This window comes from Palaemon carinicauda, chromosome 17 (genome assembly GCF_036898095.1).
Source record: "Palaemon carinicauda isolate YSFRI2023 chromosome 17, ASM3689809v2, whole genome shotgun sequence".
In the NCBI taxonomy this organism is placed as follows: Eukaryota; Metazoa; Arthropoda; class Malacostraca; order Decapoda; family Palaemonidae; genus Palaemon; species Palaemon carinicauda.
This window is the reverse complement of record NC_090741.1, coordinates 57,035,283-57,060,955: the sequence shown is the minus strand read 5'-3', so window position 1 is coordinate 57,060,955 and position 25,673 is coordinate 57,035,283. Positions and strand designations below refer to the sequence as shown.

The following is a 25,673-nucleotide window of genomic DNA, read 5'->3' as shown; positions in this document are numbered from 1 at the left end:
CTCCGTCTCTCTTCAAAAGAATATTATGGATGGGTCTGCTTGGTGAGTTGATACAATTATCTGTTGGATTACTATCAATCTATGAGTCGGTGGGATCGAACCTTATATTCCTCAAATTGCATTTAATCTGGAGCCAGAATCGTAAAAGGTCTTCGAGGATCATTTGGTGTTTGAATTCTCCTGGGACGCGAGTCCTACTTCGGATTTTCCGTCTCTCTACAAAAGAATTCTGAGGATGGGTCCGCTTGGTGAGTTGATACAAGTATCTGTTGGATTACTATCTCTCTATGAGTCTGTGGGATTGAACCATATATTCCTCCAATTGAAGAGTCTAGGGTTCGATCCCCAAGTAAGTTAAGATCAAGATTTAGTGTGATTTCTATCTCACGAAGGGATCGACCATTATATTCCCCAAATGGAATAGTCTATCTCGGGTAAGTGTCCATTAATATAAGGAAGCAGAGATACGTACGCACATAGGGCACTTATGTAAATTTGTGTTAAAAGAGTGGATTTAAGGTAGCATACATAATATTACCATTTCAAGTTTCACAATGCTGGATCATATTCAATTTAATCTTAATAACACACATCCTATTTTCAGGCTCCTGGTTGGAGCTCCTCGTGCAAACTCCAGCTACTACCCTGACCCAAGGGACGTCATGGAACCTGGAGCCATCTTCAAGTGTAATGTCCAGAATTCATCTTGCGAGGAACTCTGGATTGACCAAAATGGTACTCAAAGCTCGCACTACTTGTTATTTCTTTTGTTTACTGTCATTACATTGAGAACAATAGCTATTATTATGGGCTACTACACATTTGAAGTCGGTCAGTGGCGTAAGTATGTTGGAAACATTCCTGGCTCGGATTACGTGGCCTGTACAGTAAGTTTCAGCTCTGCTGAAGGCTAAGAGCAAGGTCTATAGAGTCTATAGACCTTGGTTAAGAATTATCAGCAGTGTCTGTGAGATCTGGATTGGAATGGGTGCTTATAGATCTGCCTGCTTAGTCCTTAATAACCAGGGGGTTGGTTGTATATTAATCTGGACCTCCTAGATCTTTCCATTGAGCCATCTTCAGTCATTTTTACCCCTAGAAATCTTCTAAAATAGATTCTAAATTGGTCCTGTTAAGAAATATACACAACAAATTGTTATATAATACAGTAATGTTCAACATTTTCACAATGAACTGATAATGAGGTATGCCCTAATTTTATCTGTAGGAAGCGATTGCCCTAAGGATACAGGTTTTTGCTACAAAGACATGAAAAACAACGGTTGGCTTGGCGCATCCATAGATACCCAACAGGCATATGACGGAGGTCGACAAGCTTCTGGGGTAAGTTGTACATAAAGGACTTTAACAAATCTGTAATAAGATTTGAGTTCATAGTGGTCTTTAATAAATCTGTGATTATAATGACTGACTTAGGCTAGGCTAGGGTAGGTTAGGATAGATTAGGTTATGTTAGAATAGATTACAATAAGATAGGCTAGGCTAGGTTAAATCAGTTTAGGCTAGGTTAGTTTAGGTTAGGTTATGTTTAATCAGGATTTGTTTCCTATTTGCATAGTTATTACTGATACAAAAGGAACCAAACTGATTAATTCATGCTCATAAAATGTTTTCAGATATTTAGATAGATTGAAAGCTTAAAAGATTATAATAAATATATATATGTATCTAATAGTAACAATATGTTTTGCTGGTACGTGTAGCTTTATACGGAATATATTTAATATCTTATGTTATAATACAAACAGGTGTGTGCTCCCAGGTGGATCAACCAATACTTCGGAAAGTACTACATGAACGGAGCTTGCTATTGGATGAACGCTTCCCTGCCTAATGCACCGGCCCATAAGAAATTACCATTAGCTCATCATGGTAAGAAATATGTTCCATGTTAACGGATAATGAGATCGCAACATGGGTTTTTTTCATTTTATTACAAAAGGTTCGTGAATACACTGTGTACAGCTGACACTCTCAGGTGAGCGCCTTGTCTAAATGAACGCACAAAGGCTACTGACTACCCCTTGCAAGCAAGATGCAATCTTGCTACAACAACATGCTGAATTGTAAGGTTTTGTGGAATTCTCATGATTATAGAGTTCATTTAAACGTATAAACACATATCTTCATACAAGGATTAGGACACACATAGCAAAAAGGTTGACAGAAGCATTTACTTTTTTTTCATTCAGCGAGTCATTTTTGCCTGAAGTAATTTGATGAATTCAAAATCGCTCGGTTTGGTCAACCAACCACTCCACTATAATGTGGATTTGTGAATTTGGTGGTTTTAAGGTCGATATTATGTGCCATTTAGTTATGAATGTTGGCTAATTAAAATCCTGTGATTGAAAATCAGAAAGCTTAATTCTAGTGATTGAAAATTTGAAATCCAAAAGCCTAAGTCCAATAATTGAAAATTAAAAATCTGAAAGATTAATTCCGGTTATTGAAAATTAGGAAGATGTAAACTTAATTCCAGTGATTGAGAATTAGGAAGATGTAAACTTAATTCCAATGATTGAGAATTACCGTTACCGTTACCGATCCCATAATCCACCAGGATCGTAGGGGCGCTGCATGGTGGAACACCGCAATAGGAGCCTCCACTTGTCACGGTCGTGTGCGAGTGCCTGGGTCTGGGCGAAGGTTTTTCCTGTCCATTCAGCAATGTTGTCGGTCCACCTCTTTCTCTGCCGCCCTCTTCTCCTCCTCTTCTCCTGAACTGTTCCCTGGAGAACTGTCTTGGACAGGCCGCATGATCTTGTTGTGTGGCCATACCATTTTAGTTTTCTCCTCTTCACTGTGGACAGCAGATCTTCATAGCGTCCTAAGTGTTGTCTCACTCTTCTGTTGACTTCTTCATTTGTGACATGCTCAATGTACGAGATGCCAAGCACTCGTCTGAAGCATCTCATTTCTGCAGCTTGGATCTTTCTCTGTAGCTCTGCCGTCAGTGTCCAGGATTCACAAGCATACAGAAGGATGGAAATGACTAGGGCATGCAATAGTCTCAATTTGGATTTGACAGCGATGTTTTTTTCTTTCCAGATTGGATTCAGTTTTGCAAGCGCCGCTATTGTTTGCACGATTCTTGCATGGACTTCTGGTTTGGATCCTTCTTGGCTGATGATTGCACCAAGGTACTTGAATTGTTGGACTGTTTCAAGTTGTTGACCACCGACCACGATTTTTGCTTTGATTGATTCGTCGCTGTTTCTCATTAGTTTTGTTTTTTCAGCACTGATTTCCATTCCGTATCTGGTTGATGTTTCATCCAGACGTTTCACAAGATTGACCAGCTCATCTTCGTTCCCTGCCAGGCCGTCAATATCATCAGCAAACCGAAGGTTGCTGATTGTTCGTACTCCGATGCTAACTGTGCTCACATGATCTTCGAGTGCATCTGTCATAATTTGTTCAAGGAAGATGTTGAACAGGGTTGGTGACAGAAGGCAGCCTTGGCGGACACCTACTGAAGTGCGGAACCAGTCGCCTCGCCTATTTTGCCTTGGGCAAGGACCGCGCTGGTTGCTTTATTGTACAGCTGTTGGATCGTCAGTATCAGTTTTTGTCCCATGTTGTACCTGTTCATTGTGGGCCAGAGGGCATCATGCCATACGCGGTCAAATGCCTTTTTGTAGTCAATGAACACGTGAAAGATGTCTTGCTGGTGTTGGCTGTACTTCTCACACAGAACTCGAAGATTGAAAATCTGTTCCGTTGTGCTCCTTCCTCTTCTAAATCCAGCTTGTTCTTCGGCAATGATCTCTTCTGCCTGGGGTCTCAGTCGGTTCAGAATGACTCTCAACATCACTTTGCTTGCGTGGCTGATAAGGCTAATCGTTCTATAGTTTTGGCATTGCTGTAAGTTGCCTTTTTTGGGAAGCGTGATGATGAGGGACTGTGTCCAGGGTGTGGGCCATTCACCTGTCTGCCAGATCTTGTTGCAGATGCTAGTGAGGATGTCAGTCACTGTCTCTCCGCCATGCTTTATAAGTTCTGCAGGGATGTTGTCTACTCCTGTAGCTTTTCCATGTTTTAGCGATCTGATCGCTTCCTCCACTTCTTCTCTCAGAACTGGGAAGTCGTCGCTGTTGGATGATTTGTGGCACGATGTTGCATTAGGATCTCCATTGGTCTGGTAGTTGTAAAGGTCGGAACAGTACTCTGTCCACCTCTTGAGTATGTCTTCTTCTTCCGTGAGGCAGTTCCCTGCTTTGTCTTGGATGGTACTGACTCGTGCTTGCTTTGGTTTTATTAGATCTTTCACGATTTGGAACGCTCGCCTACTGTTGTTCTTCTCCAGCTTTTCCTCAATTTCTGTACACTGTTTCCCAATCCAATCTTCTTTGACTTGGTTCATGCTTTTTCTTATCTTGCAGCTGATTTCTCTGTACTCTGTTGCTCCGGTGGGTGTGGTCTTGTTCTTTTTCAGTTTTCTTCTTTTGTCGCACATATCCATGATTTCATCTGTGACCCATCGCTGTGTTTTCCTGCGAACGTTTCCAAGCGTTTCGTTTGCAGACTCTATCATGACTTTGTTTAATTGAGCTGTCAGCGTTTCTGCGCTGTGGTCTTCCTCAAGCGTTAACAGTTAACGTTGAGAATTAGGAAGATGTAAACTAAATTCCAGTGATTGAGAATTAGGAAGATGTAAACTTAATTCCAATTATTGAGAATTAGGAAGATGTAAACTAAATTCCATTGATTGAGAATTAGGAAGATGTAAACTTAATTCCAGTTATTTAAAATTAGGAAGATGTAAACTTAATTCCAGTGATTGAGAATTAGGAAGATGTAAACTTAATTCCAGTGATAGAAAATTAGGAAGATGTAAACTTAATTCCAGTGATTGAGAATTAGGAAGATGTAGGCTTAATTCCAGTGATTTAAAATTAGGAAGATGTAAACTTAATTCCAGTGAATGAGAATTAGGAAGATGTAAACTTAATTCCAGTGATTGAGAAACTAGGAAGATGTAAACTTAATTCCAGTGATTGAGAATTAGGAAGATGTAAACTTAATTCCAGTGAATGAGAATTAAGAAGATGTAAACTAAATTCCGGTGATTGAGAATTAGGAAGATGTAGGCTTAATTCCAGTGATTGAGAATTAGGAAGATGTAGGCTCAATTCCAGTGATTGAGAATTAGGAAGATGTAGGCTTAATTCCAGTGATTGAGAATTAGGAAGATGTAGGCTTAATTTTAGTGATTGAGAAAATAGGAAGATGTAAACTTAATTCCAGTGATTGAGAAAATAGGAAGATGTAATCTTCATTCCAGTGATTGAGAATTAGGAAGATGTAAACTTAATTCCAGTGAATGAGAATTAGGAAGATGTAAACTTAATTCCAGTGATTGAGAATTAGGAAGATGTAAACTTAATTCCAGTGATTTAGAATTAGGAAGATGTAAACTTAATTCCAGTGATTGAGAAATAGGAAGATGTAGGCTTAATTCCAGTGATTGAGAATTAGGAAGATGTAGGCTTAATTTTAGTGATTGAGAACATAGGAAGATGTAAACTTAATTCCAGTGATTGAGAATTAGGAAGATGTAGGCTTAATTCCAGTGATTGAGAATTAGGAAGATGTAAACTAAATTCCATTGATTGAGAATTAGGAAGATGTAAACTTAATTCCAGTTATTGAAAATTAGGAAGATGTAAACTTAATTCCAGTGATTGAGAATTAGGAAGATGTAAACTTAATTCCAGTTATTGAAAATTAGGAAGATGTAAACTTAATTCCAGTGAATGAGAATTAGGAAGATGTAGGCTTAATTCCAGTGATTGAGAATTAGGAAGATATAAACTTAATTCCAGTGACTGAGAAAATAGGAAGATGTAAACTTAATTCCAGTGACTGAGAAAATAGGAAGATGTAAACTTAATTCCAGTGATTGAGAAAATAGGAAGATGAAAACTTAATTCCAGTGATTGAGAAATTAGGAAGATGAAAACTTAATTCCAGTGATTGAGAATTAGGAAGATGAAAACTTAATTACAGTGATTGAGAATTAGGAAGATGTAAACTTAATTCCAGTGATTGAGAATTAGGAAGATGTAAACTTAATTCCAGTGATTGAGAATTAGGAAGATGTAAACTTAATTCCAGTGATTGAGAATTAGGAAGATGTAAACTTAATTCCAGTGATTGAGAATTAGAAAGATGTAAACTTAATTCCAGTGATTGAGAAATTAGGAAGATGTAAACTTAATTCCAGTGATTGAGAAATTAGGAAGATGTAAACTTAATTCCAGTGATTGAGAATTAGGAAGATGTAAACTTAATTCCAGTGATTGAGAAAATAGGAAGATGTAAACTTAATTCCAGTGATTGAGAATTAGGAAGATGAAAACTTAATTACAGTGATTGAGAATTAGGAAGATGTAAACTTAATTACAGTGATTGAGAATTAGGAAGATGTAAACTTAATTCCAGTGATTGAGAAAATAGGAAGATGTAAACTTAATTCCAGTGATTGAGAATTAGGAAGATGTAAACTTAATTCCAGTGATTGAGATTCAGGAAGATGAAAACTTAATTACAGTGATTGAGAATTAGGAAGATGTAAACTTAATTCCAGTGATTGAGAATTAGGAAGATGAAAACTTAATTACAGTGATTGAGAATTAGGAAGATGTAAACTTAATTCCAGTGATTGAGAAAATAGGAAGATGTAAACTTAATTCCAGTGATTGAGAGTTAGGAAGATGTAAACTTAATTCCAGTGATTGAGAATTATGAAGATGAAAACTTAATTACAGTGATTGAGAATTAGGAAGATGTAAACTTAATTCCAGTGATTGAGAAAATAGGTAGATGTAAACTTAATTCCAGTGATTGAGAAAATAGGAAGATGTAAACTTAATTCCAGTGATTGAGAATTAGGAAGATGAAAACTTAATTACAGTGATTGAGAATTAGGAAGATGTAAACTTAATTACAGTGATTGAGAATTAGGAAGATGTAAACTTAATTCCAGTGATTGAGAAAATAGGTAGATGTAAACTTAATTCCAGTGATTGAGAAAATAGGAAGATGTAAACTTAATTCCAGGGATTGAGAATTAGGAAGATGTAAACTTAATTCCAGTGATTGAGAATTAGGAAGATGAAAACTTAATTACAGTGATTGAGAATTAGGAAGATGTAAACTTAATTCCAGTGATTGAGAATTTGGAAGATGTAGGCTTAAAAATCAAAGAAATATTCTGTCTAATTAGATGTGATTATTATACATATTAACTTGGCCATTATTTTAGTACGCCCCCATTTGAAAATAACTTGGCATCTCTATAAAGATTTCAAAGAAATGAATAAGCTGAAGTTATGATTTAGGTCATACATTTCTGGCCTTGTCTTTTCCATACGTATCCCGTATATCATCCTGACATCATACATTTAATGTATTGCCTCTCAGAATTGATTATTAAATTTTATCATATATCACTTCTATAAGTAATGCCTCAAGATACGAAATTAATTCGTTCTGAAGTGGCTTTCGTTTCATGAAAATTTTGTATCGTAGGGCATGTTTTCCATGTGAATTGCCTAATTATTTCTAAACCCTACAAAAACACTGCAATCAATTATATAATACAGTAAATCTATAACCACAATGAAGTACTTTACAGCCAAATACACTTGAATCATTCAATATACCTAACCTAACTGTACATTAGATTTTATAATATAGTTAATGTATAACCACAATGAAGTACTTTACAGCCAAATACACTTGAGTCATTCAATATACCTAACCTAATTGTACATTAAATTTTATAGTACAGTTAAGCTACAACCATAATTTAGTACTGTACAGCCAAATACACTTGAATCATTCAATATACCTAACCTAACTGTTAATATAATGTAAATTAAGTACAGCATGGAACTGGGAAGTCTATATTCTTACAATCCAAATTTGCATTGCAGATGACATAGCAAGAACTATCAAGGGAGAAAAGTATTTCTATTTTGCGTACGGACAAGCCGGGATGTCTCTCCATTTGGCTGATGATCCATCAGAAATGGTCATTGGAGCTCCGGGTGTTTTCAATTGGAGAGGTAAATAATATGAAGGTATTTCTTGGGCCATAAGACTATGGAATGGCATTGTTATTATTATAATTACTACTACTATTACTACAACTACTACTATTACTACTACTACTACTGTGTGCTACTTGTCAAAATGACGCGCACACACACATTCAACCCTTCCCACCCCCTTCCTCATTTCTGAATACAACTCTCTAGTTCGGAAATTTGTGGTAAAGTGTGGTTTTCGAGTGGACCTCCTTGGGTACCTCCTCTCACACGGATAAGAATACTTCTCACTCCCTCAGCATGACAGGAAATATATATATATATATATATATATATATATATATATTTATATATTTATTCACTTCTTCAATGCACATATGAAAACAAATAAAGTACCAGGATAAGTTATTTCCTCTACGCTAGACTAGCTTCATAGGAATACGTACACACGTATATATATATATATATATATATATATATATATATACTGTATATATATATATATATATATACATATATATATATATATATATATACTGGCTCTTTACTCTATAGGAGAAATTATTATTATTATTATTATTATTATTATTATTATGAAGGATGCAAAGTGTTGGGGCCAGTTAAGGGAGTAGTAAAAAATAAAGGGTTGGACATGAATATAGAGTTCTGTATGAGAAAGTGATTGTACCAACTGTGATGTATGGATCGGAGTTGTGGGGAATGAAAGTGACGAAGAGACAGAAATTGAATGTGTTTGAGATGAAGTGTCTAAGGAGTATGGCTGGTGTATCTTGAGTAGATAGAGTTAGGAACGAAGTAGTGAGGGTGAGAACGGGTGTAATAAATGAGTTAGCAGCTAGAGTGGATATGAATGTGTTGAGGTGGTTTGGCCATGTTGAGAGAATGTAAAATGGCTGTCTGCTAAAGAAGGTGATGAATGCAAAAGTTGATGGGAGAAGTACAAGAGGAAGGCCAAGGTTTGGGTGGATGAATGGAGTGAAGAAAGCTCTGGGTGATAGGAGGATAGATGTGAGAGAGGCAAGAGAGTGTGCTAGAAATAGGAATGAATGGCGAGCGATTGTGATGCAGTTCTGGTAGGCCCTGCTGCTTCCTCCGATGCCTTGGATGACCGCGGAGGTAGCAGCAGTAGGGGATTCACCGTTATGAAGCTTCATCTGTGGTGGATAACGGGGGAGGGTGGGCTGTGGCACCCTAGCAGTACCAGCCGAACTCGGTTGAGTCTCTTGTCAGGCTGGGAGGAATGTTGAGAGGAGAGGTTCCCTTTTTTGTTTAATTTGTTTGATGTCGGCTACCCCCCAAAATTGGGGGAAGTGCCTTGGTATATGTATGTATGTATGTATGTATGTATGTATGTATGTATTATTATTATTATTATTATTATTATTATTATTATTAATTGGATAATATAAATCTTGTTATCACATTCACTTCCAAAACTCATTTGTTTTATGACATAAATGTCTTATGGCCACAACACAGCTCTGTGTGTATTTGTGTGTACATATTTGAATTATCTGTATTGTTAATGGAATTTGAGCCATATGGCTCTAGGTTAGGGCCTGGGAGGCCGATTATTTAGGGAGTCATGCCTGAGTCTTCCTTCTCATATCAGAATCTATGTTTATGATGTTATTGTTTGTGAAAGTGAAAATAATCATTTTTCTAGAAGTTCTATTGAGTTCAAACTGAACATTGTGGTCAAGACTCGACTTAAGTCATATAGTTCAATATGACTCACTAAGAACTATATCTTTATTTTGACATAATTTACTTTACATGTGAATGTCTTTCCTCTTAACCAAGTCATTTAAGAGAAATCCGAAGTCTTATTACGCCCATAAACAATAATTTGTACACTGTTCAGCATGTCTTACTTATTGTATAGTATAAGGTACAAATTATGAAATGTAATTCTAACTTAAGCCTAGTAGTTCAAGCTAAAAACACAGTAAAGTAGGAACACGTAGATACCATATCAAACTTATTTCTCATGATTTGATAAGGAAGCAAACTTGCTGGCTTACTAGGTAGAAACTGTAACCTTTTCTCATTGTCCGTAGGGTCCGTAATCCGGCTCAAAGACACCAAAAATGAGCCTTCCCAACCAACAGACGATATTGAGGAGTCCCAGATGTTTTTGCACAAGGATGTTTTCAACCCCTACTACACGAAGGAGATAGACAGCTTCAGCCTAAATGGATACTCTGTCACTTCCGGATATTTCCTCGGAAAAGGAGAGCGCCTCTACGCCAGCGGGGCTCCGCGAAGCGCGGCTTCACTTGGAAATGTGAGGTTGCTCGATCTTTTCTGTCTGTTATAAAAATCATACTAATTAGGTTCAAAGTTTAGAACCTAGAAATATTCTGATACATTTCTAGCATCAGTACAGTAGCTTTACTCTTTCATAGTGCACACAATCAATAGGTTGGTTCATTACCCTACTTGTTTTTACCCGAGCACCAAAAATATCCTTTTGAACAACAAATCATTTTTTTCCAGTTTACAGTAAAGTGACAAAAATTATACTTTTAGGTTTTCATTTTCAACTTCCCAAAACCTGGAAGCGAAGCAAAACCTGGAAGCGAACCACTGGATGTAAGGCAAGTCTTGAGTGGAAAACAGGTCGGGGAAAATTTTGGCGCGGCTCTTGTTTCTGCAGATTTCAATGGTGACGGCCTCACTGATCTCGTCGTTGGATGCCCGGTTTATTTTAGGGGCAGTAATCCAGGCATAGGGAGGATAGAAGTTTTCCTTGGCTCACAGGTGAGTTTGATAGTAAGACCTTTTCCCCTTTCCTTCACAATAAAACTCATGAGAAATGGCACATTCCTTCATGCTTTCCTTAAGTCTTACTGCCATTTGTCATAGAATAGGCTTAGGAAAACAAACCACTTCAGGTTTAGTAGAGAAGTTTACTCACTTTTTAATTGGTTAGGGCCCTTACCCTTACTGCCATTTAATGTCTTATAATGTATGTTATCGACAGATAGGTTTGCTTAAAGCAAATGGGTGTTACAGACTAATACACACACAAACAAAGCCACTCCAACACCTTCTAAAAGCATAACGGACACCTCACACATCTCAAATTGTCGACCTAACCGCGCCAGGATTCCTTGCTGCTGGGAGGAAGGACGCCGGTGACTAATATAACACATGAACATACGCTACTGAGGTCTACACGATGTCAGGCAGGTCAGTCTACCCGAAAGCAAAGTCCTTCTAAAAAAAAAAAGGCAACTGTGCTTACTCCATACAGAATTGGAAAAAGCACATTAATAGGAGAAGAATAGTCCCAGGAAAACCAACCACTTCAGATTTAGAAGACAGGTTTACTCACTTTCTATGGTCTAGGGCCCTTAAGTCATGCTGCCATTTGTCTTTGAGTAGTCCCAATAAAACAAATCACTTCAGATTTAGTTGACAAGCGTACTCACACTAATGGTCTAGGGGCCTTTGGTCATACTGTCATTTATCTTAGAATAGTCCCTGTGAAACAAACCACTAAAGATTTAGTAGACACAAGGTTACTCACTTTCCTATGATCTACGGCCTGACAAATATCCATTATTTACAGTAACCTTTTGTGTGATTTGAACCGTTCTCTGCCGGAAGTAGTAGACTAACACATAATCCAGACAGGTACGAAATGCATTAATGGTGTGGAAACAGATATGTAACTACTACTTTGCCAACTATTTTTAATTAGGTGTTAAAAATCAACCTCTTATCATGGTTTCTATTTTTGATTTAGTGATGCTGAAGGTTCTCTTCCAGAAGATGGATTACTCGCCCTTTTTATTGGTCTTGTAATAAGAAATATAATAGTAGGGACTTTTAAATATTTTTTGGAGGGTTGTGGTGGCTCATGTGGTAATGGTGAACGCTAGTCTGGGGTTCTAGTCTTGCTTAAACCCCTTAGTTTCTTTGGTCGCTGTAACCTCGTCATCATTGTGAGTTAAGGATGGGGTATTTGGGGGAGCCTATATGTCTGGCTATTGAGCCCTTAGTTTCTTTGGTCGCTGTAACCTCGTCATCATTGTGAGTTAAGGATGGGGTATTTGGGGGAGCCTATATGTCTGGCTATTGAGTCATCAACAGCCATTGCCCGGCCTCCTTGGTCCTAGCTTGGATGTATATATGGTCAGTCTCTAGGGCATCGTCGTGCTTGATAGGGCAATGTCACTGTCCCTTGCCTGTGTCATTGATGAGCGGGCTTTAAACCTAAAGAACAGTAACCAGCACCAGATAGACCTAGAAATGGTAAAGAAAATGAACAGCATCAATTTTATGATATTAATTTCACAACAAAACATCTTGAATTTCTGTTAGAGCTGATGATGACACTCTAAGACAATATTTTGTTTTTTAATTTCTTGAGAGATATCTATGGATAGACTTCCAAAAGGCTAACATCAAGATGAAATATAGAATTTTTTGTTATATGGCCTGAAAATACCTTTTTCAATACTTTTCATAAAGGCCGTGGCATTACTTTTTTCATGAAAATATTGTTGACCTTTTAGAAAATAATCTATTCTATATATCTTTGTAATTATTTTCTTACACATTGTACATCAAGAAAATAACTTTCTTCCAGACAAGGGTCATGGAGAGTGCTGGCAGCCGGGGTGGATCAAACTTACCTTCATCTCACTTTGGCACGACTCTTGCAGCTCTTGGAGATTTGAACAGAGATTCTTTTGAAGGTAGGCTAAGACATTGAGAAGTCATTCATCTTTGTTGCTGACCAGGAGCAGAGTTGGAACGTTGCTTTTCCTTGTTGAACTAGTCTATAAATTAAGTCTTATTAACTGGGATCCTTTGCTATAAATGACATTATATAAACCAAATATCTGTAATCATTTGTAAAAACAACAGTTAAAGGTATTCCTACTAAGATATCTTCAGCAAGGAAATTAGATTGGGACGGTGCTATGCTATCGCTATGGATAATTCATCTCCTTAGCTGAAAAGAATCCTGCGTAAATGTTCCAAAAGTAATTATCATTTTCATGAAGGTACTACATTGATCTCCATTTTTTGTGTACCTCATCAGAGCTAATAAATTTATAGCTCTTTTTATCTCTTATCTGTTAGATGTGGCGATTGGAGCACCATGGGAAAATGATGGCTCAGGGGCAGTTTATATTTACCTTGGGGCAGAAGATGGTCTTCGCGAACAATTTTCACAACGTATTTCCCCAAAGGATTTCCCCACCCGGGAGCCACTTAGAGGGTTTGGCATGGGCATATCCAGGGGAACTGACATTGATGATGATGGCTATCCAGGTAATATACTTATTCCTATTAACTGTATTTTATATAAGTATTTCTCTTAAGGATTTTTATGTTTCATGGCTCCAGGTCAAAAGTTTTCTCTGCCTAAATGCTCAAACAATATCTAACCATACTTTAATAACATAATTATCCCTTTTAATAGTTGAAAGTACTTCTCTGTAAGTAAGACTAAGAAAGTAAATATCTTAGTTGAACAGTATCCTCTCTTCATCAACTGATACGAGTCTGAAAGGCTTATAGAGATCAAGGCTTTATCTTTTCTTTTAAGTTGACAAAACTACAGCTGTTTGCCCACACTAAGGAGTCCCTTTATATTTTTCAATTTTTAGGCGAGATAACCTTAGAATAATACTTACCATATGATCATTCAGCTTCTTACCAGTGCTGCATGTTATACTGATTCTGCTTTTGGAACCTATAAAGGGTCAGAATCCTTAAGATCATGTACAAATTCATATATTTTTTATATAAATTTGTTTGATAAATCTATTCCTGCACTTTTTTGTCTTTTAACCTCAACTTAGGATCAAGAAATCTATCTTCACCTTATAAGAATGATTCGTTTGCTTGTCTTATCAATATTCAGTTCTTAATCATAGATTATGTACAATGATAAAATTTAAGAGTATCATTCTCATTAATTCTATAAATCATCGCTTATTATTGATCTCCTTTCCCTTCTTGTTTATGGATTTCAGTCCTTTTATTTTTCTTTAGTCTTGCAAATAAAATAGCTCCCAATACACAAAATGTTTTCCGACATGTCAAAAATATAAGGCCATGCTTTTTTTTTTACCTATAGAAAGTGGTACATTCAGAAAAAATCCTTATGCCTTGTAAGAGGGACAAAAAAGGCATGATCAACTCTTAATTAAAGAAAGGGTAACAGTTCAGAAAAAAATCCTTCTGCCTTGCTAGAAGGGTTAATCCCAACTAGAAAAGTCATGATCGCCTCTTATCTATGGAAGGGGTACATTCAGAAAAAAATTTCCTTATGCCTTGTTAGAAAGGTTAACCGCAACTAGAAAAGTCATGATCAACTCTTATCTATGGAAGGGATACATTCAGAAAAAAATTTCCTTATGCCTTGTTAGAAAGGTTAACCGCAACTAGAAAAGTCATGATCATCTCTTATCTATGAAAGGGGTACATTCAGAAAAAAAAAAATTCCTTACGCCTTGTTAGAAAGGTTAACCCCAACTAGAAAAGTCATGATCAACTCTTATCTATGGAAGGGGTACATTCAGAAAAAAATTTCCTTATGCCTTGTTAGAAAGGTTAACCCCAACTAGAAAAGTCATGATCAACTCTTACCTATGGAAAGGGATACATTTAGAAAAAATCTCTCTGCCTTGTTAGAAGGGTTAACCCCAATAAAAAAAGTCAGGATCAACTCTTACTTATAGAAAGGGTTACATTCAGAAAAAAATCCTTCTGCCTTGCTAGAAGGGTTAACCCCAACTAGAAAAGTCATGATCAAGTCTTATCTATGGAAAGGGATACGTTTAGAAAAAATCTCTCTGCCTTGTTAGAAGGGTTAATCCCAACTAGAAAAGTCATGATCGACTCTTACCTATAGAAAGGGGTACATTCAGAAAATACCTCTCCCCCTTGTTAGAATGGTTAACTCTAGCTAGAAAAATCACTGTACCGATTAAAAGTTTACAAATTAATGATTTACGCACATTTACAGACCTGGCAATTGGAAGCTTCCTATCCAGCCACGCTGTCATATTAAAGTCTCGAACCGTGGCATTACTTAATGGGTCTTTGAGCTCTAGTCCTTCTGCTTTGCCTGAGGATGCCACAGAGCTTGAACTAACTGCCTGTATCACCTTTGATGGCTACAGGGTCCCGCAAACTGCAGGTAGGAATGGTTAAGTGAACTATTATACATTTTCTAGTGCACCAATAAGAGTTTTGGAATGTTATTGACTTAATAGTTGATTTACTTTTATTTTTCTGCATGGAGTGTACAATTATCTAGTATGAATTCACGGACCAAAGGGTACTTTTCTTGTTTGTTAAATATACTTAAAGATTAAATTCTTGCAGACTTGAAAATTTTTTTTCTCTAAATTAAGAACAACAATACTCTAATGATAATAATAGATATGTCACATTTATCTACTATACATATGATATTTTTCTATAGTTCAATGAAAATATATGTTAGTTTATTCAGTGACGTTTTGTTTATCTTCCTTTGTGTCTTTTTATTTTTTTCATAATAGAATGGGCTTATGGAATCTTTTGCAAGGAATTAGTTTTAGATATTTATAAAAAGGACATATTCCTTTTCTTAATCTTTCCATGATTTTTGTTATTATTATTATCTTTTGTATGTTTTGTATGTTAATCACAGTCTATAGTGACTAGTTGTTTATAGTCTGGAGTTCCAGGTTACATCCAGCTTATTATTATTGTTATTATTTTATTATTATTATTATTATTATTATTATTATTAATTTAATAACTCGCTTTATCTATATCCTCTGTAGAAATCCAAGGATACATCGAGATAGACGAGAAGCAGAGGTTTTCCAGGGCTACTTTTAAGGACACTGGCAGTGCCGTGAGAAACATCACTATTAGCCACAACAGAAGTCAAGGGAAAACTTCCTGTTTAGCCTTCGAGGTTGATGTGGAGGTAAAGTAAATCTGAAAGGTCTTCTTAACCCCTTCGCTGCAATGATGTCGCTTTATGTCAAAACATGCCCGATGCTACACACGATGACGTCACGAATACGTCATTTACAAATATAAGCAATATGGAAGTTAAAATCGCTCGTATATCCTAGAAAAGAATACAGCATGTGGTCATATATCTTGTTAATGTGGAGATGTGCTGTAAAGGGAAAATGTGGTAGGATGAGAATTAGGGTTTTACTTAAATGTACGAATTGACGGCTGTCATAGTTTCCGATGATAGGAATGATGGGTGAGAATAGGGTTTTACTTAAATGTACGAATTGACGGCCGTCATAGTTTCCGATGATAGGAATGATGGGTGAGAATAGGGTTTTACTTAAGTGTACGAATTGACGGCCGTCATAGTTTCCGATGACAGGAATGATGGGTGAGAATAGGGTTTTACTTAAGTGTACGAATTGACGGCTGTCATAGTTTCCGATGATAGGAATGATGGGTGAGAATAGGGTTTTACTTAAGTGTACGAATTGACGGTCGTCATAGTTTCTGATTATAGGAATGATTATAGGGTTTACGACCATTTGCAAAACTTGCAGCAAATCGCAAACGATTGATGTGAGCGGTGATGTAGATTGAGGCATGGAAGCGCATTGAATGTTGAAAACTATAATTGTACTAAATTCAGATCATACTGACCTAATTGTAGTAAATATTAATCAAAGGTGAATAGAAAAAGTCTTTGTAATGTCGTATAAAAGTAATAAAAGAAAATCAAAATTGAAAGAAAGTTACAAAGGAATTTGAGATAATTTCCTGTTGAGAAACTGGGACTAGTGAATTATTTAGGGTGGAAAAAGAAACGAAGGATTAAAGATTGTAATGCAACAGAATCTCATCAAAATATTTATTTCTAGCATTTTATTACTATATTGCATGTTTCAGTGAACTGATATATAGCCTGATTTTTGGGCTCAAGCCATGTCGTCCTGATGGAAGTTCCTATAGGGTAGCTTCCTAGGGTATATTACAACTACGGCGATATTCCCAGAGAATTTACCTTAAGGTACCAGAATTCTAACTCCTGGAGCGAATATCCCTCATGAAAGGGATATCGCGACATATCAGAGGATGTATTCTTGACACGCCACGTGGCAATCTGCACCCCGAACAGAGATTACGTATCGCGGGGTCAATTGGCAAGAAACGAAATCGGGAAAGAAAAAGGGGGAGCCGCTCCCAAGGCTCCCTATTCTCCAGTTTCGTAAGCGTGCCTGGCGCCAATCCTGGCGCCATCTGTATTCCTTTTTGCGTAGCTTAACAACTCGGTGTTTTTTCCTGTGTCTCTCGCAAATCTTGGATTTATTCGACTTTTCATGGCTTCTCCAACTTCGCCGGCCTCCGATAAGTTGAGTACCATGTCTTTTATGTATAAATGTAGGCCCTTGGTAAATTTTTGAGTGATTAATAGGATTAATCTTTGTTACAAGAGCCGTAGCCTACCGGAGGCGTCATGGACGCTGTCGCTCGCTAGGTATAAGTTTAGTTAGCCAGAGCGACATTCCCGGTTATTTTGCTTTAATAAATTTTAGCTATTTAGCGTTACATAGGATTTCCTTTCGTGCTTTAGTATTATTTTGGCGAAGTATTCGCCAACTCTGGCCTACGCTAGGCCATGTAGCCTAGTCGTTTGGTCCTAGTACTTTCTGCATGATTTTGGTTTTCCGAGTGTATTAAAATTTTATTGAAGCTTTAGGCTGTTTTTTATACATTTAAGATTATGTTGAATATTTCCAAGATAGTATACGAGTGAGTTTCGGTGATTTAGGTAATCGATTCTCTGTGTGCTTAGGCTAAGTTGCTTATGGAACCTTAGTATACTTTCTCATACTCCCCGGTTGCTTTCTTTTCTTCGGAGAAGTTATGCAATCCCTTTCCCTCTGTTTAAGCCTTGGGCTTATCCCTAAGTGGTTTATCTGAATTAATTTTCGATAAAACTATACTGGGGTGTTACTGTACCCTCCTGTTCCAGTAAGTCTGGTTTCAGAGTGGGACAGAACAACAGAGTTTTTAGTCTGAGTCTGTGTTCGTCTGGCTTGGGGTAGAGTCTCCCTCGCTGGCCTGACACAGACATGGGAGGCTGAGCCTCCTTAGGTCACTATCGAAGGTTTCTGTACGAGATGATTCCTTCTTTTGTGATCTACCAGACTGGTCCTTGTTGCTGTTCTCGGGGGAGGATAAGATTCTTTCCCTGGGGGTAGCAACACCTTCCTTGCTTTGGTTCTCTGGGAGCTGGCAAGTATTGCTGGCCTCCCTCCTTGGATCTCCCTTAGGCTAAGATGAGCTTTCTTGGCTGCGGGTGATCCTTCACTAAAGCAAGGTTGATAGGACCCTCTTTTGTCCCTTCCCCCTCTATTTCCGTAATGGCCTAGCCATTACAGTACTGTACGTCATTCTACATCTGGACCTAGGATAGGTTAGGATGTGGAATTGACTCAGTCCCTTGCCGGTCGGCAGAGCTGCCGGCCGGCAAGGATCTTCTGCCGGCCGGCAAGGATCTTCTGCTTTGAGTGCTGCCCGGACCTCCCTTGGTCCCTCATCCATGCCTGCCTGTAGAACCAGACGGCATTGGTCAGGAAGCCTGAATTAGATTCTTCCCTTCCTTATATGCACTCTTTCGGATTGCCGGCCTTTCAGGTAGTGTACGCTCTTATCCCGGCATCCATTCTGTTTTTCTTCTAGTGCTGTACCTGACCCGGCTGCCGGCCTCATAGGCCGGCAGCCGGGCAGTCGTAGTCCTCTGGTTCTTTTGCTGCTGGCTGGCATCGGTTGTGTACCTTTGCCGGCCGGCTAATGTCAGCCCTTGTCTGCCGGTCGCCAAGAGTGTGGCCGGCAGCCTGGTACTACCTTGTGTAGTTGCCGGCCGACATTGGCTGTTGCCGGCCGGCAGTGGCACATGCATTTGAACCAGCGTTCTGCCGCCTTATAGCTGTTAAGTAGTATACTTTAAAGCTAGTTATGGTGTGTGCCGGCCGGCACATAACCTTCTATACTGTACCAGTATTCTTCAGTATAACATATACTGTAAGAAGAAAACTATAGTATAAGTTTTGGTACAGCACTGTGTGTTCTAACACTTTTGTGTTGTCTTGCACAGCCCTTTGCTGTTGCCTTACAGATAAGAAAGTGAGTTCTTTCTTGTCTATTATCCAGGATTTTAAAATCATTGCTTAGGTGTGAGCTCCACCTGTTTCCTCTGGAAACTTTGCATTGGTTATTCTAGAAGAGATTAACCATTCGATTTTATTATCTGGAAGGCTGCAGCAATTGGTTGTGAAGGAAACACAAGTGTGTGTCTTTCCTTTCTGAATTGTTATGCTATACTATGCATATCCAGTGATACATAGTTCACTTGATACTCATGGAAATTTCTTCTCTTTACAGGAGGACCCTCCGAAGTGCGGAAGTGTTTTCTGCAACGTCCGCAGCAAGAACCTCTGCGGACATGAGTTTTGTTGGAGGCACGCAGCATGCGCTGTCTCCAAGGGTGATCTCCAGTATTGGGACCCTCAGGTATGTACCGTGTGCACTGACCTGATTACTGAGGCCTTTGATTCCCCTAGAACGGCGGAATCAAGGGATATAGCAAGGGAGAAGCTTCGTACCTGGGTAAGGGGCTTCCAGAAGAATACCTCTGGACCTTATCTTCCAAGTGAGAAGATGAGGGTGTATCTTTTCCCTAGGGCATCAGCTGATGCAGTGATTCCCCAGCCTCAAGAGGAGATCCCCCAAGTTCAGATCCAGGTGGATGCTGAAGTCGCGGTCGCTATGCAAGACATCCAGTTGGATGACAGGATGTCTGACGTGGATGAGCGTCTGGAGGAAGACCTCCTGGCAGAAGCCCAGGATGAAGTTCAAGCCCCAGACGTTGTAGAGGAAGAGGTCGACGAGGTGTCGGCTACTCCGGTTCAGATCCCGGAGCCTATTCCCTCAACATCGGCCGCTCTCCCAGCAGAGCTGGGACAGGCCCTCTCCTCCATTGTTGGAATGATCCAACAAATGCAGAAGGAGAATCAGGAGAAGGCGGCTGCAATGGAACTGCGGATGCAGAACCTTGCGGCATCACATGGGCCCCAGAAAAGGCTCAATGTGAAAGACCTTCCCTTGTGCTCAGACGCTAACCCATGGAGGTATGCTGAGCACATGCCGATGACGACTGGAAAGATCGTCATCTCGGATAAGTTGGGTTCAGTTCCCCTAGAGGAGGTGGAATTCTGGCCCAACAAGGCGTCATATCCGGACTGTTATGTCCGGCTGAGGAAGGAACCAGCTTCAAAGGAGGAGACAGAGCCGAAGGAGGTCATAGTGATGGACCATGCTAAGGCTCAAGCTTTGCTTTCATCCTCGATGAAAGAGAGGGGCTTCTCGAACTCAAAGGTAGCTGCATTGAGTAAGAAGCTCCCTTCCTTTGTGTCCTCTCCTGCTAGAGCCTTCCCCTTTTTACAGAAAGGGTTTGTGGCTGTACTAAAAGCAGTCGAGGCCGGCAAGCCTTGCCCCTCCCTGGAGGAGTGTAAACCCTTGTCGCTGGCCCTGCCTATGGACAACAAAGACTGGAAGGACGTCCATCTTACATTCTCAGTTGGGAAGTTGGAGGCTGATATTGCCGGACGTCAGTTCGGCGAGGACCTCCCTAAGCTGTCTGACTCTCTTTTGCGGAGAGAGTTCGAGACAAAAGAAAGACTGGCTGCCGCAATGTCTCTTCAGACTACTCTTGAGACGATGGCAAGTGACCCCAAGGTCCATGAAATGTTCATGGTAGTGGCCAAGACTCATCTGGCCACAGTGACGAAGGATCTTTATAGCTTCGTCAAGGCGAGGAGAGCTTGTAGGGAGTTCGTGTTCACCTCGGCGTCGGTGAGGCACGAGCCAAGGAAACTAATCTCCTCCAACATTTGGGGCAAAGACCTTTTCCCTACCGAATTGGTCAAAGAAGTTGATAAGGCCGCCTTGGAGAATAGAAACCTTCTCCAGAAGTGGGGCCTGGTTATCAAAAGAAAGTCTTCCCCGGATGAGGGTCCTCAACCAAAGAGGAAGACTATGAGGACTAGGCTACCGTCTCGGCCAGCCAAGCCTCTTAGACAGCAACAGCAACTGCAATTGCCATTGCCTTCAGTGCCCCAGATGGTGGCACAAACCCCGACCACATTTCAGTGGGTACCCCAGGCTGTGTCAACACAGTCCACGGCATTCACCCCAACGTTCGAAGGGCAGTCTACTTCCTTTCGAGCAAAGCCTAGAGGAGCAGCCAGAGGCTCGTCTAGGCGCCCCTCAAGGGGAAGGGGATTCAGGGGTGGTCGCGGTCAGGGAGGCAAGACCTCAGGACGGCAGTCCAAGTGAGATGATGCCGGTAGGAGGGAGACTTCAGAATTTTCGGGATCGGTGGACCTTCGATCCCTGGGCCCACAGCCTACTCAAGAATGGACTGGGCTGGAGCTGGTACAGCACTCCACCCCCGTGCCCTCAGTTTTTCCAACACTCCACCCCCGTTCTGGAGGATTACGTTCAAGAACTGTTGGAGAAAAAAGTGATCCGAAGGGTGAAGTCCATCAAATTCCAAGGGAGGCTGTTTTGTGTTCCCAAGAAAGACTCGGAAAAGCTCAGAGTCATTCTGGACTTGTCGCCACTCAACAAGTTCATAGTGAATTGCAAATTCAAGAGGCTAACACTGCAACACATAAGGACCTTACTGCCCAAGAGGGCATATTCCGTCTCTATAGACTTGTCAGACGCCTATTGGCACGTTCCAATCAACCGTCGACTCTCCCCCTACCTAGGGTTCAGGCTACAACGAAGACTGTACGCCTTCAGAGCCATGCCATTCGGGCTAAATATAGCCCCAAGGATTTTCACGAAGCTTGCGAGCGTAGCTCTCAAACAATTACGCCTAAAGGGAATTCAGGTAGTAGCCTACCTGGACGACTGGCTGGTGTGGGCAGCATCCGAGACAGAATGCTTGCAAGCTTCCAGTCAAGTGATCCAGTTCCTAGAGTACCTAGGCTTCAAGATCAACAGAAAAAAGTCTCGACTTTCTCCATCTCAAAAGTTCCAGTGGCTGGGAATCCACTGGGACCTAATGTCACACCGTTTCTCCATCCCGGCGAAGAAAAGGAAGGAGATAGCAGGTTCTGTCAAGAGACTTCTAGATTCCGAAAGGATATCAAGACGCGAACAGGAGAGGGTACTGGGCTCTCTCCAGTTTGCTTCGGTGACAAACCCAGTACTAAGAGCACAGCTAAAGGATGCAACCGGAGTTTGGAGAAGTTATGCATCAAACGCGCGAAGAGATCTGAGAAGACCATTTCCGCTTCGGCTACGTACTCTTCTCAGGCCTTGGTCCCAAGCCAGACATCTAAAGAAGTCGGTTCTTCTTCAGCTACCTCCCCCGTCGGTGACGATTCACTCAGATGCCTCGAAGGAGGTATGGGGAGGTCACTCTCATCGGAAAAAAGTCCAGGGGACTTGGTCCAAGCTATTCAAGACCTTTCACATAAACTTTCTAGAAGCTATGGCAGTGCTCCTTACCTTAAAGAAAGTCTCCCCGCGTCACTCGATCCACATAAGGTTGGTGATGGACAGCGAGGTAGTTGTGAGATGCTTGAATCGACAAGGATCGAGGTCACCACCTCTCAACCAGGTGATGTTGGCCATCTTCCGATTGGCGGAGAAGAAGAAGTGGTACCTGTCGGCAGTTCACCTTCAAGGAGTCCGCAATGTGACAGCGGACGCTCTATCCAGGTTCACACCGATAGAGTCGGAATGGTCTTTAGACGCAGGATCATTCTCCTTCGTTCTGAATCAAGTCCCAGAACTGCAGATAGACCTCTTTGCGACGAAAGACAACAAGAAGTTGCCCCTGTACGTGTCCCCGTACGAGGACCCCTTAGCGGAAGCAGTGGGCGCGATGTCCCTCGACTGGAACAGATGGTCCAGGATTTATCTGTTCCCTCCTCACAACCTTCTGTTGAGGGTCCTCAACAAACTGAGATCCTTCAAGGGGGTAGCGGCAATAGTGGCCCACAAGTGGCCGAACAGCGTGTGGTTCCCCCTGGCATTGGAACTACGACTGAAGTTTGTACCGCTACCAGATCCAGTTCTGACCCAGCGAGTCCAGAAGTCGACTGTCTGCGCTTCATTACAGAAAACCCGGACCCTGCAGCTCATGATTTTCTCTCCCTAGCAGTGAGAAAGCGTTTCGGGATTTCGAAAGCCAGCATAGACTTCCTAGAAGAATATAAGTGCAAATCTACTAGAAGGCAATATGAGTCATCTTGGAGAAAGTGGGTGGCCTTTGTCAAGGCGAAGAATCCGCAGGAGATCTCGACAGACTTCTGCTTATCTTTCTTCATCCACCTCCATGGTCAAGGGTTGGCAGCTAACACGATTTCGGCGTTTAAGTCTGCTTTGACAAGACCCATTCTATATGCCTTCCAGGTCGACCTAGGTAACGAGATCTTTAATAAAGTTCCGAAAGCCTGCGCTAGGCTCAGACCTTCAGCACCTCCAAAGCCCATTTCATGGTCTTTAGACAAAGTTCTTCATTTCGCTTCTCTGTTGAGCAATGAGGAGTGTGCGTTAAAGGATTTGACACAGAAAGTTATTTTCCTATTTGCACTCGCGTCCGGGGCCAGGGTTAGTGAGATTGTAGCCCTCTCGAGAGAGGCAGGTCGTGTTCAGTTCCTGGATGGGGGAGAACTGAACCTGTTTCCGGATCCTACGTTTCTCGCCAAGAATGAGTTACCCACCAACAGGTGGGGTCCCTGGAGAATCTGCCCTCTGAAAGAAGATGCATCTCTATGTCCAGTAGAATGCCTAAAGGTCTATCTTCATAGAACTTCAGACTTCAAGGGTGGTCAACTATTCAGGGGAGAAACATCAGGCTCAAATTTATCTCTGAATCAACTCAGAGCGAAAATCACATATTTTATTCGCAGAGCGGATCCTGACAGTACACCCGCAGGTCACGATCCGAGGAAAGTTGCCTCATCCTTAAATTTCTTTAATTGTATGGATTTTGAACATCTCCGTTCATACACTGGCTGGAAGTCTTCCAGAGTGTTCTTTCGCCACTATGCGAAGCAAGTAGAGGAACTAAAGAGATCTGTGGTAGCAGTGGGTCGCGTCGTTAACCCTACTGTTTAACTCTGCGAGGAACAGTGGTTTTAATTGGGACGATTAATTCCAGGGTGAGTGTGTAGTTACATACTGTACTACAAACTAAGTGAGGGCGCTGAGTTGCCCACGTAGACTGTTCCATTTCCAAAGGTGAACCTAGCATAAGTGCAGACATGTGTGCCGAGCGTTTCTAACGCTAATGTGATTAATTTGTAATACAGACTTTTATGACTTTGATACCTCGGTATCTTAAAGGTGGCATTAATGTTTTTTCTCTTTCAGATAAGCAAGTTCTGTTTACTATCATACTTATGCTTAAAGTTTTGGGTTATCCTCTTCTTATATATATATATATATATATATATATATATATATATATATATATATATAATTGTTGTTAACCTGTCTTTTTATTGTCTGTCAATAAACTTGTTCTTGAGAACCTTGCGTCTCCTTCACCTGTGTCAATTTATTGGTATAATTGAGCATTCATTCTATGTACTTTATCTGGGATAATTCTAATAGAATTGTTCCTTTATGCAAGCTATGTTGCATTGGTTTATGCTTTCCCTTAACGGGAGGACTCCGTCCCATAAGGGACGGTGGCGGTTTTACAAGTTTCTTCCTATGCGTATATAAACCTTTGTCCAATACAAGTATTGTGCGGAGAACTGGTCGATATTTCATATTGACGCAGTGGTTCTTTACAAACTATGCTTTACTTAATATAGGGTGAGACCACTATATTAGCTTGCCTGGTATTCATACATAGGTATATGTACTCTTCGAGACTTTTCCAGAGTCTAGTAGGACTCTTCCCTGTAGGGGGCAGGAAGCTCTAACATGGTTTATAGTTAGTTGAAAAGATGTATAACGGTAACATCTTAGGTCTCTAGGTCTAGTCGACTGGGGAAAAATTACCTCCGGGGAGTACGGCACGTTCTGAGAATCCACAGATACAGTAATGCTCTGGTATACTTCCATCAGGACGACATGGCTTGAGCCCAAAAAACGGATTTTGAGCGAAGCGAAAAATCTATTTTTGGGTGAGATGGCCATGTCGTCCTGATGGACCCGCCCTTCCCTTTCTATGAAAGGGCTGTAGGACCCCTCCCTACATACAGTATCTGTAGCACCTCGTGTACGCTACAAGGAATACAGATGGCGCCAGGATTGGCGCCAGGCACGCTTACGAAACTGGAGAATAGGGAGCCTTGGGAGCGGCTCCCCCTTTTTCTTTCCCGATTTCGTTTCTTGCCAATTGACCCCGCGATACGTAATCTCTGTTCGGGGTGCAGATTGCCATGTGGCGTGTCAAGAATACGTCCTCTGATATGTCGCGATATCCCTTTCATGAGGGATATTCACTCCAGGAGTTAGAATTCTGGTACCTTAAGGTAAATTCTCTGGGAATATCGCCGTAGTTGTAATATACCCTAGGAAGCTACCCTA

At 40.4% G+C, this 25,673-nt stretch overlaps 1 protein-coding gene across 3 annotated transcripts in view; it reads left to right on the top strand.

Moving 5' to 3' along the window:
* The window catches only part of LOC137656773 (integrin alpha-PS3-like), an 89,729-nt gene that overhangs the window by 4,589 nt on the left and 59,467 nt on the right, over positions 1–25,673 (top strand). For 2 of the 3 annotated variants that reach the window (XM_068391039.1, XM_068391038.1), the window contains exons 3-12: positions 605–735; positions 1,229–1,344; positions 1,770–1,893; positions 7,965–8,096; positions 10,160–10,386; positions 10,632–10,862; positions 12,700–12,808; positions 13,200–13,391; positions 15,094–15,267; positions 15,902–16,050. In XM_068391039.1, the coding sequence (XP_068247140.1) occupies positions 605–735; positions 1,229–1,344; positions 1,770–1,893; positions 7,965–8,096; positions 10,160–10,386; positions 10,632–10,862; positions 12,700–12,808; positions 13,200–13,391; positions 15,094–15,267; positions 15,902–16,050 (1,585 nt within the window). Of the gene's footprint in view, positions 43–604; positions 736–1,228; positions 1,345–1,769; positions 1,894–7,964; positions 8,097–10,159; positions 10,387–10,631; positions 10,863–12,699; positions 12,809–13,199; positions 13,392–15,093; positions 15,268–15,901; positions 16,051–25,673 lie in introns of all 3 variants that reach the window. The other variant, XM_068391040.1, reaches the window with a different exon arrangement.